This window comes from Manis javanica, chromosome X (assembly GCF_040802235.1).
Source record: "Manis javanica isolate MJ-LG chromosome X, MJ_LKY, whole genome shotgun sequence".
Classification (NCBI taxonomy): domain Eukaryota; kingdom Metazoa; phylum Chordata; class Mammalia; order Pholidota; family Manidae; genus Manis; species Manis javanica.
The window spans coordinates 112,576,123-112,593,561 of NC_133174.1; the positions used below are offsets into that span (position 1 = coordinate 112,576,123).

At 40.8% G+C, this 17,439-nt stretch overlaps 1 protein-coding gene across 2 annotated transcripts in view; it reads left to right on the forward strand.

Annotated features, from left to right (window-relative positions):
- ZDHHC9 (zDHHC palmitoyltransferase 9) overlaps positions 1 to 17,156 on the forward strand; it is a 37,187-nt gene extending 20,031 nt beyond the window's left edge. For both annotated transcript variants that reach the window (XM_073228040.1, XM_073228041.1), the window contains 6 exons: positions 506 to 643; positions 1,582 to 1,628; positions 2,401 to 2,505; positions 3,291 to 3,394; positions 3,794 to 3,890; positions 15,581 to 17,156. In XM_073228040.1, coding sequence (XP_073084141.1) covers positions 506 to 643; positions 1,582 to 1,628; positions 2,401 to 2,505; positions 3,291 to 3,394; positions 3,794 to 3,890; positions 15,581 to 15,697 — 608 coding nt within the window. In that variant the 3' untranslated portion in view covers positions 15,698 to 17,156. The remainder of the gene's footprint in view (positions 1 to 505; positions 644 to 1,581; positions 1,629 to 2,400; positions 2,506 to 3,290; positions 3,395 to 3,793; positions 3,891 to 15,580) is intronic.
- Positions 17,157 to 17,439: the final 283 nt, after the last annotated feature.

Below are 17,439 nucleotides of genomic sequence, written 5' to 3' on the forward strand. Positions count from 1 at the left end.
CTTATACATTCTAGAATCTGTGTCTGAGTGCTTTCCACTCCACTGAGCTAAGCAGCACCATTTTAAGTCTGGTCGTTTTATAATTTTTTAATAACTGGAGGTTAAGAAAAACTACACTACTCATTTTTCAAAATTTCCTTGGCAATTTTCACCTACTTATTCTTCCTGAACTTAGGCCACCTACTAAGATTTTTTCTTTGGAAAAGCAAAGTCTCTTCTGTCAACTGGCAGCGAGGCAGACCACTTAACCCCTCAGCACCTTAGTTTCCTCATATGTAAAATGGGGAGAAGAATTTCTTCTTTTGCCTAACTTCCAGGGTAATTGTGAGGATCAAGTGAGAAGATGTGAAAACAGTGAAAAAATGAAAAATAGAAAGCAGTGATATTTTGCAAGTGAAATAGGCAACAAACTGGGGGGGCCTCTGGATGAGGTATTTAACATGGGCGGGGGGCTTGTGCTGGCTTTGGAGGCTTTTTGGCACTGGACTTTCTCTTTCTCCCACAGAGCGCTTCGACCATCACTGCCCCTGGGTGGGGAATTGTGTTGGAAAGAGGAACTACCGCTACTTCTACCTCTTCATCCTTTCTCTCTCCCTCCTCACCATCTATGTCTTCGCCTTCAACATCGTCTATGTGGCCCTCAGTGAGTACACAGGGCAGTGTCTGTTGTTGGAATGAGGGTCGGGAGTGGAAGAAGACTTGAGGACAGCTTAGGGGAGTGGCTAGGTTTCCTGGTGGAACTTTGCCATTTCGAAGGTGCTCTAGGACTAATTAGAAATGAGCACTACTCCCCACTCTTGAGCAGGGCTCCAGTGTCATCTCACATCAGTCGGTATTCACTGAGTGTGTTGGCCTCCTCACTGGCCTGTGCTGGCGACTGGGGCCACAACTGCTAGTCTGTACCCAGAGTACTGGGCCTTGCTGAGGTGATGCCAGAGATTGGGGATGCATTTTGGCTGTCTGTGTCCTCTATTCTTCTGCCTTGTAGGACCTGCCCTATGCCAGGTGGTAGAAGGGGATGTACCAGAGAAATGCATTTTAGTAGCTCATGGTCTACTTTGGGGGATAAAAAATACACACTCATACATATGCATGTGCACACACACACATAAATCAGTGTGCAGACAGATGGGATGTGAAGTTGAAGGAGTGGTCTTGGCCAAGACAGCTTCCTGGGAAGAGATGAATTCTCAGCTGGACTTTGAATGAGGGAAGGACGTGGATTGGTGAGGAGAGAGGATATTTCTTGAATGTTTCTGATTTTTTAAATCTATGAATGAATACCCCCCCTCCATGCCCATTGCTGGGGACTAGGGAAAAGGGAGGGGAGCTGGATTCTTGGCTTCTGCCTGACTCTAGTCCACTCCTGGGTCCCGCATTGGACATGTGAACCCTTTAGTTAAGAGATGACTGGATTGAAGGTGAGAGTCCCTTGCCTGAGTGAGGGCTTATCTCTTTCCAGCTTGTAACAAGGGATAGGGAGAGAAGGAAGTGAGTAGGTATGATTAGGTACTAGGGTAAGTGTGCATTTTTTACTAAAGTCACTAATTTTTCTCTTTACTCCTCCTCCCAATTTCACAGAATCCTTGAAAATTGGCTTCCTGGAGACATTGAAAGAAACTCCTGGAACATATCCTCCCCTGGCAGTATGTCCCTGTGAAGCACTCTTAAACTACTTTCCAGCATGCTTTTTCTCTGCACGTCTTTCACCATCTCAGTTTTCAGGCATCAGAGTGCCAAAGTCTAAAATAAAAACATGTAGTCTTAGTGGTAGCAACCAGAATGGAAGATGGCTGGAGATTAAAGGAGGTCTTTCCCTCACCTCCTTCTCTACTGCCTCCTTCCCAAGTTCTTCTGACCCCAGGCTTAGCCCTGCCTGCTTTAGTGGGCTGTCTTTGCTTCACTATACCTTTTATGTTGCTGGCTAGAAGCCCCACTTTCCTGTTATAGCTAAGGCTTACTTTGTACAGCAGTTGCATTTCTGAAAGGGAGATTTAGATGGGATTTCTATAAATCACATCCTGTTTTTCCCACCAATTTTTCATTTATGAAGTTTATTTTTTTATGGATTTTCCACTGGCAGTGATAGCCAATGTTGTTTAGCTTTGGCCCCCTCCTAAATGTCCCCTTCATAGAGCTAATGATGAATAAATAGACAAACACTTAAATACACTAGAGTTTATAGAGAGCTACTCGTAGTATATAAACAGAAGCCCTTTACTTTTCATAAGGGATATATCCAGTGAGTTTAGAATTCATCTGTTGTGATCCCCACATGGATACTTGGCCCTTTGTGATACACATTCTGAGAGGTAAAGATGGTGTCACTGGTGCCATGAGTACGGGCTGAGGCATCGAGTCCCCTGATGTGGCTTACTCAACATTCCTTAACGTCACCGCACCGTTCTAGAAGTGCTCATTTGCTTCTTCACACTCTGGTCCGTTGTGGGACTGACTGGATTTCACACTTTCCTCGTGGCTCTCAACCAGACAACCAATGAAGATGTGAGTCAACGTTCCCTTCTCCTCATCACGTGTTCTCCTCAAAGCCTATTCTCTCATTACCTGCTAGAGAACTGAGTCTCCAGGGTTTGGGAGCTCAAGGCAGGCAGAAACCTGGTGTGGGAGATTGTTACATCCAATGTGTGGAAGAGAGCGCGTGTGCTGGGATACAGTTAGATTGCAGCTGAATGCCTGTAGAGAATTAGGAAGAAGAGGTTAAATGGCTGGGTGGGTACAAGGTCTTCAACTGTTCATAGGTCCTTAAAGTCTCATTAGTGCCTCTGGATTTGGAATGGAGAAAGACGGTTGCATTGAATAAATCCCTGCTTTTCAAAAGTTACCGGTTAACCATGTTTGTTGTAGAAAATTAGAAAATACAGGTGAGCAAAAAATAGAAAATAAGGCCCTTTAACTTTACCTCCTAGGTATCACCATTGTTAATGGTATGATTTATAGTCTTCTAGACTTGTCTAGACTTGTTTCCATCTTTGTTTATGTGAATATACATTTTGTATTTTTAAGTGAAAATAATACGTATTATTTGGTTACCTGATTTTTCCCTCTATTGTAAACATCTTTCCATGGCTATGCAAGTATTTCTTTTTTTCCTGTTATGCTAAAAATATAACATAAAATGTACCAACTTAAGTGTATAATTCAGTGGCACTAAGTATATTCATGTTGTGCAACCATCACTACCTTCCATCTCCAGAACTCTTTCATCTTCCCATGCTGCATGTATTTCTTCAGCATAATTTTTCATGTAAGCCTTGGCTTTTATCTTGCAGATCAAAGGCTCATGGACAGGGAAGAATCGTGTCCAGAATCCCTATAGCCATGGCAACATTGTGAAGAACTGCTGTGAAGTGCTGTGTGGCCCCTTGCCCCCCAGGTACTCAGGGGACTAGAAAGTTCTGGGACTCTTGGGACAAGTGTTGGGACCATTTCTTTTACCTACTCTGATTCATTCGAAGAATGTGGCCTCCTGGTGTTAAATAGGTCTTCCCAGGGATTGTCCCTTGGTACCGTATCTACATGGACTATAGACCATGGGCTGGTTGTTTTGAATGGATGACTTTTCATTCCTCATTTATTTATTCCCTGGTTAATGTAGTGCTCCCTGGTTTGTGGAAGAAAAAGTGAATGGGAGACAGGAGATGTGCGTTAGGATAAGGCTAGACTGCCAAACGGCAGGTCTATGTTTTCCAGTACACACAGCAGAGTTCTACTGGGTGGTGTGTGGGTGGAGGGGTAAATGTGAAGCACTTTATTAACTGTCCTGTCTCCTCAGTGTGCTGGATCGAAGGGGTATTTTGCCACTGGAGGAGAGCGGAAGTCGACCTCCCAGTACTCAAGAGACTAGTAGTAGCCTCTTGCCACAGAACCCAGTAAGTGTTTCCAACTTTAAGACTTTAGGACTTTTTTTTATTAAGGTATCATTGATATACAATCTTATGAAGGTTTCACATGAGCAACATGTGGTTACAACATTCACCCATATTATCAAGTCTCCCCCCCGACACCGCATTGCAGTCACTGTCCATCAGCATAGTAAAATTCTATACAGTCACTACTTGTCTTCTCTGTGCTATATTGCCTTCATTGTGACCCCCCTATATTATGTGTGCTAATCATAATATCCCTTAATCCCCTTTTCCCTCCCTCCCCACCCACCCTCCCCAACCTCTTCCCTTTGGTTATCACTAGTCCGTTCTTGGAAGACTTCAGGACTTTTAAGGCTGAGTTGGTGATAGAGGGTGTTAGCTGAATTTACACCTTAGAGGTAAGGCAGTTTTGTGTCCAGTCGCTCCAGCCTCTCTGCCTCTATTTCTGCCCTGATATTGCCTTGAGATTTTTGTGCCCTTGTGTCAGATTGAGATCTAGACATTTCTTTGACATTCTGTGCCAGCCACTGTGGTAGGTGTTAGGGATATGCCAGTGAAGAAGGCAAATGTCCCTGTTCTCAAGGAACTCATTGTCTCATGGGGATGAGAGAAAACAAAACAGGCCATTGCTCAATGTTGTGAAAAGTACCTTGATGAAGAAAGCATAAAATGCCATAGGAGCAAAGATAAGGGTCAGGGGAGTGGGTTGGAGTTAGTGGTGTAGTTACCTTGGTAGAAGGGGGCTTGCTCACTCGAAGATGCAGATGTGGGAAATCTGCCAGCTGTCCTGCTCAAGATACACTTTACAAAGTATGTTTCTAAAATATTGTTTTTTTAAAAATTTTGGTATCATTAATCTACAATTACATGAAAGACATTATGTTTACTAGGCTCCCCCCTTCACCAAGTCCCCCCAACATACCCCATCACAGTCACTGTCCATCAGCGTAGTAAGATGCTGTAAAATCACAACTTGTCTTCTCTGTGTTGCACAGCCCTCCCTGTGCCCCCCCACACTATACATGCTAATCATAATGCCCCCTTTCTTTTTTCCCCCCCCTATCCCTCCCTTCCCACCCATCCTCCCCAGTCCCTTTCCCTTTGGTAACTGTTAGTCCATTCTTGGGTTCTGTGATTCTGCTGCTGTTTTGTTCCTTCAGTTTTCCTTTTTTCTTATATTCCACATATGAGTGAAATCATTTAGTACTTGTCTTTCTCCGCCTGGCTTATTTCACTGAGCATAATACCCTCTAGCTCCATCCATGTTGTTGCAAATGGTAGAATCTGTTTTTTTCTTATACCTGAGTAATATTCCATTGTGTATATGTACCACATCTTCTTTATCCATTCATCTACTGATGGACACTTAGGTTGCTTCCGTATCTTGGCTATTGTAAATAGTGCAGTGATAGACATAGGGGTGCATCTGTCTTTTTCAACCTGGAGTGCTGCATTCTTAGGGTAAATTCCTAGAAGTGGAATTCCTGGGACAAATGGTAAGTCTATTTTGAGCATTTTGAGGAACCTCCATACTGCTTCCCACAATGGTTGAACTAATTTACATTCCCACCAGCAGTGTAGGAGGGTTCCCCTTTCTCCACAACTTCACCAACATTTGTTGTTGTTGGTCTTTTGGATGGTAGCCATCCTTACTGGTGTGAGGTGATATCTCATTGTGGTTTTAATTTGCATTTCTCTGATGACAAGCAATGTGGAGCATCTTTTCATGTGTCTGTTGGCCATCTGAATTTCTTCTTTAGAGAACTGTCTATTCAGCTCCTCTGCCCATTTTTTAATTGGATTATTTGCTTTTTGTTTGTTGAGGTGCATGAGCTCTTTATATATTTTGGATGTCAACCCTTTATCGGATCTGTCATTTATGAATATATTCTCCCATACTGTAGGGTACCTTTTTGTACTATTCATGGTGTCCTTTGCTGTACAGAAGCTTTTCAGCTTGATATAGTCCCACTTGTTGATTTTTGCTTTTGTTTCCCTTGCCCGGGGAGATATGTTCAAGAAGAGGTCACTCATGTTTATGTCTAAGAGATTTTTGCCTATGTCTTTTTCTAAGAGTTTTTTTTTTATTTTGGTATCATTAATCTACAATTACAGAAAGAACATTGTTTACTAGGTTCCCCCCTTGACCAAGTCCCCCCCACATATCCCTTCACAGTCACTGTCCATCTGCGTAGTAAGATGCTGTAAAATCACCACTTGTCTTCTCTGTGTTGCGCGCCCTCCCCGTGCCCCCCACGCACTATACATGCTAATCGTAATGCCCTCTTTCTTTTTCCCGGCCCTTATCCCTCCCTTCCCACCCATCCTCCCCAGTCCCTTTCCCTTTGGTAACTATTAGTCCATTCTTGGGTTCTGTGATTCTGCTGCTGTTTTGTTCCTTCAGTTTTCCTTTGTTCTTATACTCCACATATGAGTGAAATCATTTGGTACTTGTCCTTCTCCACCTGGCTTATTTCACTGAGCATAATACCCTCTAGCTCCATCCATGTTGTTGCGAATGGTAGGATCTGTTTTTTCTTATGACTGTGTAATATTCCATTGTGTATATGTACCACATCTTCTTTATCCATTCATCTACTGATGGACATTTAGGTTGCTTCCATATCTTGGCTATTGTAAACAGTGCAGCGATAAACATAGGGGTGCATCTGTCTTTTTCAACCTGGAGTGCTGCATTCTTAGGGTAAATTCCTAGAAGTGGAATTCCTGGGTCAAATGGTAAGTCTATTTTGAGCATTCTGAGGAACCTCCATACTGCTTTCCACAATGGTTGAACTAGTTTACATTCCCACCAGCAGTGTAGGAGGGTTCCCCTTTCTCCACAACCTCGCCAACATTTGTTGTTGTTTGTCTTTTCGATGATGGCGATCCTTACTGGTGTGAGGTGATATCTCATTATGGTTTTAATTTGCATTTCTCTGATGATTAGCAATGTGGAGCATCTTTTCATGTGCCTGTTGGCCATCTGGATTTCTTCTTTAGAGAACTGTCTATTCAGCTCCTCTGCCCATTTTTTAATTGGATTAGTTGCTTTTTGTTTGTTGAGGCATGTGAGCTCTTTATATATTTTGGATGTCAATCCTTTATCAGATCTGTCATTTATGAATATGTTCTCCCATACTGTAGGATACCTTTTGTTCTATTGATGGTGTCCTTTGCTGTACAGAAGCTTTTCAGCTTGATATAGTCCCACTTGTTCATTTTTGCCTTTGTTTCCCTTGCCCGGGGAGATGTGTTCATGAAGAAGTCACTCATGTTTATGTCCATGAGATTTTTGCCTATGTTTTTTTCTAAGAGTTTTGTGGTTTCATGACTTACATTCAGGTCTTTGATCCATTTGGAGTTTACTTTTGTGTATGGGGTTAGACAGTCATCCAGTTTCATTCTCTTACATGTAGCTGTCCAGTTTTGCCAGCACCATCTGTAGAAGAGACTGTCATTTCCCCATTGTATGTCCATGGCTCCTTTATCGTATATTAATTGGCCATAAATGTTTGGGTTAATTTCTGGAGTCTCTATTCTGTTCCACTGGTCTGCGGCTCTGTTCTTGTGCCAGTACCAAATTGTCTTGATTACTGTGACTTTGTAGTAGAGCTTGAAGTTGGGGAGCGAGATACTACCCACTTTATTATTCCTTCTCAGGATTGCTTTTGCTATTCGGGGTCTTTGGTGTTTCCATATGAATTTTTGAACTATTTGTTCCAGTTCATTGAAGAATGCTGTTGGTAATTTGATAGGGGTTGCATCGAATTTGTATATTGTTTTGGGCAGGATGGCCATTTTGACAATATTAATTCTTCCTAGCCAGGAGCATGGGATGAGTTTCCATTTGTTAGCGACCTGTTTAGTTTCTCTTAAGAGTGTCTTATAGTTTTCAGGGTATAGGTCTTTCACTTCCTTGGTTAGGTTTATTCCTAGGTATTTTATTCTTTTTGATGCTATTGTGAACGGAATTGTTTTCCTGATTTCTCTTTCTATTAGTTCATTGTTAGTGTATAGGAAAGCCACAGATTTCTGTGTGTTAATTTTGTATCCTGCAACTTTGCTGAATTCTGATATTAGTTCTAGTAATTTTGGAGTGGAGTCTTTAGGGTTTTTTATGTACAATATCATATCATCTGCAAATAGTGACAATTTAACTTCTTCTTTGCCAATCTGGGTTCCTTGTATTTCTTTGTTTTGTCTAATTGCCATGGCTAGGACCTCCATTATTATGTTAAATAACAGTGGGGAGAGTGGGCATCCCTGTCTTGTTCCCGATCTCACAGGAAAAGCTTTCAGCTTCTTGCTGTTCAGTATGATGTTGGCTGTGGATTTATCATATATGGCCTTTATTATGTTGAGGTACTTGCCCTCTATGCCCATTTTGTTGAGAGTTTTTATCACGAATGGATGTTGAATTTTGTCGAATGCTTTTTCAGCATCTGTGGAGATGATCATGTGGTTTTTGTCTTTCTTTTTGTTGATGTGATGTTGACGGATTTTCGAATGTTGTACCATCCTTGCATTCCTGGGATGAATCCCACTTGGTCATGGTGTATGATCCTTTTGATGTATTTTTGAATTTGGTTTGCTAATATTTTGTTGAGTATTTTTCAGTCTACGTTCATCAGGGATATTGGTCTGTAGTTTTCTTTTTTGGTGCGGTCTTTGCCTGGTTTTGGTATTAGGGTGATGTTGGCTTCATAGAATGAGTTTGGGAGTATTCCCTTCTCTTCTATTTTTTGGAAAACTTTAAGGAGAATGGGTATTATGTCTTCTCTGTATGTCTGATAAAATTCTGAGGTAAATCCATCTGGCCCGGGGGTTTTGTTCTTGGGTAGTTTTTTGATTACTGCTTCAATTTTGTTGTGGGTAATTGGTCTGTTTAGATTTTCTGTTTCTTTCTGGGTCAGTCTTGGAAGGTTGTATTTTTCTAGGAAGTTGTCCATTTCTCCTAGGTTTCCCAGCTTGTTAGCATATAGGTTTTCATAGTATTCTCTAATAATTCTTTGTATTTCTGTGGGGTCTGTCGTGATTTTTCCTTTCTCGTTTCTGATTCTGTTGATGTGTGTTGATTCTCTTTTTCTCTTAATAAGTCTGGCTAGAGGCTTATCTACTTTCTTTATTTTCTCAAAGAACCAGCTCTTGGTTTCATTGATTTTTTCTATTGTTTTATTCTTCTCAATTTTATTTATTTCTTCTCTGATCTTTATTATGTCCCTTGTCTGCTGACCTTAGGCCTCATTTGTTCTTCTTTTTCCAATTTCGATAATTGTGACATTAGACTATTCATTTGGGATTGTTCTTCCTTCTTTAAATATGCCTGGATTGCTATATACTTTCCTCTTAAGACTGCCTTCGCTGCGTCCCACAGTAGTTGGGGCTTTGTGTTGTTGTTGTCATTTGTTTCCATGTATTTGCTGGATCTCCATTTTAATTTGGTCCTTGATCCATTGATTATTTAGGAGCATGTTGTTAAGCCTCCATGTGTTTGTGAGCCTTTTTGCTTTCTTTGTACAATTTATTTCTAGTTTTATACCTTTGTGGTCCGAGAAGTTGGTTGGTAGGATTTCAATCTGTCTGAATTTGCTGAGGCTCTTTTTGTGGCCTAGTATGTGGTGTATTCTGGAGAATGTTCCATGTGCACTTGAGAAAAATGTGTATCCTGTTGCTTTTGGATGTAGAGTTCTATAGATGTCTATTAGGTCCATCTGTTCTAGTGTGTTGTTCAGTGCCTCTGTGTCCTTACTTGTTTTCTGTCTGGTGGATCTGTCCTTTGGAGTGAGTGGTGTGTTGAAGTCTCCCAAAATGCATGCATTACATTCTATTTCCTCCTTTAATTCTGTTAGTGTTTGTTTCACATATGTTGATGCTCCTGTATTGGGTGCATATATATTTATAATGGTTATATCCTCTTGTTGCACTGAGCCCTTTATCATTATGTAATGCCCTTCTTTATCTCTTATTACTTTCTTTGTTTTGAAGTCTATTTTGTCTGATACTAGTATTGCAACACCTGCTTTTTTCTCGCTGTTGTTTGCATGAAATATCTTTTTCCATCCGTTGACTTTTAATCTGTGCATGTCTTTGGGTTTGAGGTGAGTCTCTTGTAAGCAGCATATAGATGGGTCTTGCTTTTTTGTCCATTCTATGACTCTGTGTCTTTTGATTGGTGCATTCAGTCCATTTACATTTAGGGTGATTATTGAAAGATATGTACTTATTGCCATTGCAATCTTTAAGTTTGTGGTTACCAAAGGTTCAAGGTTAGCTTCTTTACTATCTTACTGTCTAATTTAACTCGCTTATGGAGCTATTATAAACACTGTCTGGTGATTCTTTATTTCTCTCCCTTCTTATTTTTCCTCCTCCATTCTTTATACATTGGGTGTTTTGTTCTGTACTCTTTTTAGGAGTGTTCCCATCTAGAGCAGTCCCTCTAAGATACCCTGTAGAGGTGGTTTGTGGGAGGCAAATTCCCTCAACTTTTGCTTGTCTGGGATTTGTTTAATCCCTCCTTCATATTTAAATAATAATCGTGCTGGATACAGTATCCTTGGTTCAAGGCCCTTCTGTTTCATTGCATTAAATATGTCATGCCATTCTCTTCTGGCCTGTAAGGTTTCTGTTGAGCAGTCTGATCATAGCCTGATGGGTTTTCCTTTGTAGGTGACCTTTTTCCTCTCTCTCTGGCTGCCTTTAATACTCTGTCCTTGTCTTTGATCTTTGCCATTTTAATTATTATGTGTCTTGGTGTTGCCCTCCTTGGGTCCCTTGTCATGGGAGTTCTGTGTGTTTCTGTGGTCTGAGAGGCCATTTCCTCCCCTAGTTTGGGGAAGTTTTCAGCAATTATTTCTTCAAAGACACTTTCTACCCCCTTTCTCTCTCTTCTTCTTCTGGTACTCCTATGATGCAAATATTGTTCCTTTTGGGTTGGTCACACAGTTCTCTTAATATTCTTTCATTCTTGAAGATCCTTATATCTCTCTCTGCATCAGCTTCTCTGCATTCCTGTTCTCTGTTTTCTAGTCCATTAATGGTCTCTTGCATCTCGTCCATTCTGCTTTTAAGTCCTTCCAGAGATTGTTTTATTTCTGTATTCTCCCTCCTTAGCTCTTGCATATTTCTCTGCAAGTCCATCAGCATGGTTATGACCTTTGTTTTGAATTCTTTTTCAGGAAGATTAGTTAAATCTACCTCCCCAGATTCCTTCTCAGGAGAGGATGTTGAAGGTGTCTGGGTTAGCCTGGTCTGGATCAAATTTTTTTGCCTTTTCATGTTGATAGATGCTGTGGTATGCTATTGACTTGTCTGTCAGCTGGGAGAGCCAAGACCTTTTCCACTTGCTCCTGGCCTTTCTTTACTGGGACAACTACGACCCCTAGCGGCTTGTGTTGGGCAATTGCACGTAAACTGGGTCTGTTTCTTGCCCAGCCGCTGTGGAGGAAGCTCCCTTGCTGTGGGCGTGGCCAGCCTCAGGCTGCTGCTCTGCTATGGCAGGATGCCGGAGTGGGAACAGACAGGGCGGTGCTGTTTATTGCCATGAGGGGTCTCAGAGTTGCTGCCCAGGGGGTTAGGGTGCCCGGAGTTTCCCAGGATTTCCAGCTGCTGGGCTAAGTGTCCCGGGACGCTTCCGTCCAGCTATGGGGTCCCTGTCCCTTTATGACTTTCAAAAAGCACTTGCTTTTCTTTGTCCCAGGGGCGCCGACTGCGGGGACCCGCTCACAGGTCTTACTGTCCTGTTTCCCTAGTATCCAGCACACCACGCCTGGGTGTGGATGGCTAGGGCTTGCTATTTAGCAGTCCTGGGTTCCCTCTCCCTCCCCGCTCTGACTCCTCTCCTTCTGCTGGGCGCTGGGGTGAGGGGCGCTCAGGTCCCGCTGGGCTGGGGCTTGTATCTTACCCCCTTCGCGAGGTGCTGGGTTCTCATGGATGTGGATGTGGTCTGGCTGTTGTCCTGCATCTTCTGGTCTCTCTTTTAGGGATAGTTGTATTTGTTGCATTTTCAAAAATATATATGTTTTTGGGAAGAGATTCCCACTGTCCTACTCATGCCGCCATCTTGGCACCGCCCTAAAATATTATTATTTGTACTTTTAAAAATAATAGCTTTCTGAGCTATAATTCACATACCATAAAATCCCTATTTAAAATGTACAATACACTGGCTTGTATTGTATTCACAAATTTGTGCAATCATTGCAACAATCAAAACCCCTGTACCCATTAGCAGTCACTTCCCCTTTCCTCAAGGTCCCCCAGCCCTGTCCCCAGGTAACTATTAATCTATTTTCTTTTGCTATAGATTTGCCTCTTCTGTACATTTCATATAAATAGAATTGTGTAATATGTGGTCTTTTATGACTGGCTTCCTTCACTTAGCATAATATTTTTGAGGTTCATCCATGTGACAGCATGTAACAGTACTTCGTTCCTTTATATGGCTGAATAATATTCCATTATATGAATATATCACATTTTGTTTAGCTTTTCATCAACTGATAGGTATTTGGGTTGTTCCCACCTTTTGGCTATTATGAATAGTGCTGATATGAACATTTGTGTGCAATTTTTTGTGTGGACATAAATGTTATCATTTCTCATGGCTGTATACCTGTTAGTAAAATTGCTGAGTCATTTAGTAACTCTATGTTTAACTTTTTGAGGAACTGCTGGACTGTTTTCCGAAGTGGTTGCACCCTTTTACATCTCCACCAGTGTAGGAGGTTTGCCAAAGTCCTTGGCAACACTTGCTATTATCTGATGTTTTGATTCTAGCCATCCTAGTTGGTGTGAAATGGTATCTCATTGTGGCTTTTATTTGTATTTCCCTGATGAATAATGATGTTAAGCATCTTTTCATGAGCTTATTAGCCATTTATATATTTTGCGGGAAGTGTCTGTTCAGATCTTTTGTCCATTTTTCAATTGTTTTTTTTACTGTTGAGTTGTAAGAGTTCTTTATATATTCTGTTTATTAGTCCCTTATCATATATATGATTTGCAAATATTTTCTGCCATTCTGGGGGTTGTCTTTTCATTTTCTTGATGGTATCCTTTGAAGCACTAAAGGTTTAAATTTTGATGTAGTTCAATTTTTCTATTTTGTTTTTTGTTGCATGTGCCTCTGTTGTCATATCTAAGAAACTATTGCCTAATCCAAGGTCGTGAAGATTTATGCCTGTGTATTCTTCTAAGAGTTTTATAGTTTTGGCTCTTACATTTGAGATCTTTAATCCATTGAGTTAATTTTTATATATGATATGAGGTAGGAGGTTCAAATTCTTTCTTTTGCATGTGAATATCCAGTTGTCTCAGCACCATTTGTTGAAAAGATTAATCTCACAGAATGGCTAGTATCAAAAAGACAAGAAATAATAAGTGTTGGCAAGAATGTGGAGAAAAGGGAACCCTTGTGCACCATTAGTGGGACTGTAAACTAGTGGACTGTAAACACTGTGGGAAACAATATGGAGGTTCCTCAAAAAATTAAAAATAAAAGTGCTGTACAGTATAGTAATCCCACTTCTGGGTATTTACCAGAGGAAGACAGAAACACTAATTCAAAAAGATATACACACCCCTATATTGATTGAAGCATTATTTACAATAGCCAAAGTATGGAAGCAACCTAAGTATCTATTAAGAGATGAATGGATAAAGATGTACACACTCACACAGGAATATTATAGAGCTGTAAAAAAGAATGAAATCTTGCCATTTGCAACAACATGGATGGACCTAGAGGGTGTTATGCTAAGTGAAATAAGACAGAGAAAAACAAACACCATATGATTCACTTGTGTGTGGAATCCAAAAGACAAAACAAATGAACAAACAACCAAAAACCAAAACCACCCAGAAACACTCATAAATTCAGAGAACAAACTGATGGTTGCTAGAAGGGAAAGACGTGTGGAAATAGGTAAAAGGGATCAAGAGGTACAAACTTGCAACTATAAAATAAACATTATGGGGATGAAAAGTACAGTATAGGGAAATAGGCAGTAATGTAATAATTTTGTGTGGTGGAAGATGGTAACTATGCTTATTGTGGTGAGCATTTTGTAACATATATAAATGTCAAATAATTATGTTGTTTACCTAAAACTAAATATATTTTGTCAACTATACTTCAGTAAGAGATTAATAAATAAAGACTATTCTTTCTCCATTGAATTGTCTTGGCACCCTTGTCAAAAATCAATTGACTAAATGTGAGTTTGTTTCTGGACTCTGAATCCTATTCCATCAATCAGTTTGTTTGTTCTTACACCAGTGTCACATACACTGTCTCGGTTACTGTAGAGTTGTGGTAAGTTTCGAAATTAGGAAGTGTTGGGTCCTCCAACTTTATTCTTTATTTATTCAATTATTTGGCTGTTCTGGGTCCCTTAAATTTCCATATGAATCCCAAGACTAGCTTTCAATTTCTGCAATAAAGACAGCTGGAATTTTGATGGTGATTGCATTGAATCTGTAGGTCAGTTTGGGGAGTATTGTCATTCTACCAAGATTAACTTTTCTGAGCCATTAACATGAACTATCTTTTCATTTATTTAGTCTTTAATATCTTTTAACAATGTCCTAGTTTTCAGAGTATAAGTTTTATACTTCTTTTGTTATTTTTATTCATAAGTATTTTACTCTTTTTGCTGTTTCTATAAATGAAATTATTTTTCTAATTTCATTTTCTGGTTCTTCATTGGGAGTATATAGAAATACAGTTGATTTTTGTATACTTATGTCCTGAAACCTTGCTGAAGTTGTTTATTAGTTCCAATAAATGTTTAGTAGATCTGAACTTCTTTTAAGATACAATCTACTTCGGTAACATCTTACTACATTGATAGATAGTGACTGCACTAGAGGGGGTGAACATTTAATAATATGGGTAACTGTTGAACCACTGTGTTGTACACTTAAAACCAATATAAGATTGTATATCAATGATACTTTAATTTTTAAAAATATGCAAATAAATTATAGCAATAACATTTATTTTATAATAACAAAGTACAACTTTAATTGGAAAAAAAAGAATCCACTTTTAGTTGGATGCTTTTTGTAAGGTAGATAATTGTTCTCTACTTTTCTCTTCCTAAATTTTGAATTTTATTTCTTGATGTACAGCAAACTCATATTTATATATTATCATTACTTTGTATATAATTTTTCTGATGAGTCTGGCTTTAAATCATAACAGCCTAGGTTAGTGATTCTCACTTGAATGTGGGGAAGGGTGGTATTTTAGAATCACTAGGGACATTTTCAAACCATATGTATCATCTGGAGATTTTGCCATCCCACTGTTTTTGGCTTAGAATCACTGTTCTAGTGAGCCGTGCGTTAAGGCAGAAAGAAGATTGAGAACCATTGGGTCAGGCCTTGTTAGACAAGTACATTATAATATTCTGTTGTGAAGGAGAGGAGTCTGTATAATTATTTGTGGTCCTTTTTATTATTATCATGAATAATAATGGAAACATCTGTCCACACAGACAATTAAGAGCAGAACTCAAACTTCAGTTCCATTATGCTGAGTAGATGATAGTCTGGTCTTGGTTCTGAATTTGGTGTTGGTGGCTACATAACTGTGACATCAGTGTGGTTGATGGGTTCTATGGATTATCTCCATTTGGATTTTGAGGGAGAGCTTTGAATTGAACTTGACATCTTTTCCTTCTTAGGCCCCAACAGAACATCTGAGCTCAAATGAGATGCCAGAGGACACCAGCACTCCTGAAGAGATGCCACCCCCAGAACCCCCAGAGCCACCACAGGAGATGACTGAAGCTGAGAAGTAGCCTATCGATGGAAGAGACTTTTGTTTGCATTTAATTAGGGCTGTGAGAGATTTAAGGGGAGAAGATAAGCCTGAGACAGAGAGCAAGTAAGATGTCCTTTTTATTGTTTTCATTTGGTCTTAAATGTATAATTCAGTGGCACTAAGTATATTCATGACACACTGGCATTTTCTTGCTGCAAGCTTTTTTATTTCTGGACTTAAGGCACGACGCAAGATGTCAGTCACCTCTGGTAACTGGACAAATGGGTCTCTTGGGCCCGGGCCCTGGTTTCCCATGGCCTCAGCCACAGAGTCTCCTTGGACTCCCCTCTCTACTCTCCAGATCTCAGCTCTCCTGCTTGGGGTCACTGGTCCACTTATGGGGTTAAAGGTTCTTGAGACTGGCTCACATCCTTTCAAGCCACTGTGTGTCACAAGTGCAGACGTAATCACAGAGAACTCAGGCCAGGCAACCCTACCTGAATTCTTGGGGTTTCAGAACCAACGAGGGTAGAGAGTGGGATCAGGGATTCTCCTGGCTACACAGTGCCAACATTGCCAGCAAATCCTTTCAGGAATGGGGCAGGTACCTTCCACTTGTTGTTTTTATTCGTGTAACTTCTCCTTTGTCCCCTGTCCACTCTCTTACACCCCAGCCCTACTCTTTTCCAATTGGATGTATGTAAGTAATTGCAGTAGCGATAACAATTTACATTTCTTGTAGACTACCAGAAACTTGTTAATACCTGTGCCATTCTCAATAAGAATTTATGAGATGCCAATGGCATGGCCCCTCACACTCTTTGTCTTATCTCTCCTCCTTGCTCATTAGCCCCTTTTAATTTGTTTTCCTTTTGACTCTTGCTCCCATTCAGAGCAGGAATGGCAGTAATAAAAGTCTGCACTTTGGTGGTTCCTTTTCCTCAGAGGAAGCCCAAGTGCTCACTTAAACACTATCCCCTCAGACTCCCTGTGTGAGGCCTGTCAAGGCCCTGAATGCACAAATGGGGAAACCAAGGCACAGAGAGGCTCTCCTCTCCTTTCCTCTCCCCTTATGTCCCCTCAAAAAAGTAAAAAAAAAAGGATAACCAGTACTTCCTTTAGGCCTCGGCTGAGTGAGGAGGGAAAGCCCAGCACTGCGGCCCTCCCGGGTAAACCCACTCCAAGGCCTTGGCCCACCTCGGGCTTGGTAACCACACTGGGGTTTCCTCCAAGCCCCACTCTTCCAGCACTTCCACCGGCAGAGTCCCAGAGCCACTTCACCCTGGGGGTGGGCTGTGGCCCCCAGTCAGCTCTGCTCAGGACCTGCTCTATTTCAGGGAAGAAGATTTATGTATTATATGTGGCTATATTTCCTAGAGCACCTGTGTTTTTCTCTTTCAAAGCCAGGGTCCTATCTGGTGGACTTATGGGTGGGGGGAAGTGTAAACCAGAACTTTTACTCTATTTGAAGGTGATTAAACTGTATCTAATGCAAACTGCCTGCCTCCTCCTTCCCCCTTCCATTTCAAGAATCACCATTAGGGTGTGAATGCCTTTGTTTGGGGGTGGGGTGGGGGTTTGTTGAAGGGGTTGCTTGTTATTACGCATACGTCCATTTTCCAGGACACCCTTGGGTTGGAGAGATAGCTCCCAAACTCTCCACTGATCTATACTACATTCTGGGCTGAAGTTTTACCTTATTCTGGACTATGAAGAAAGAATTCTCAAGGCAGTATTCAGTGCTAGTAAGATTGGGAGGGCTGGGGGTGGGTTATATTT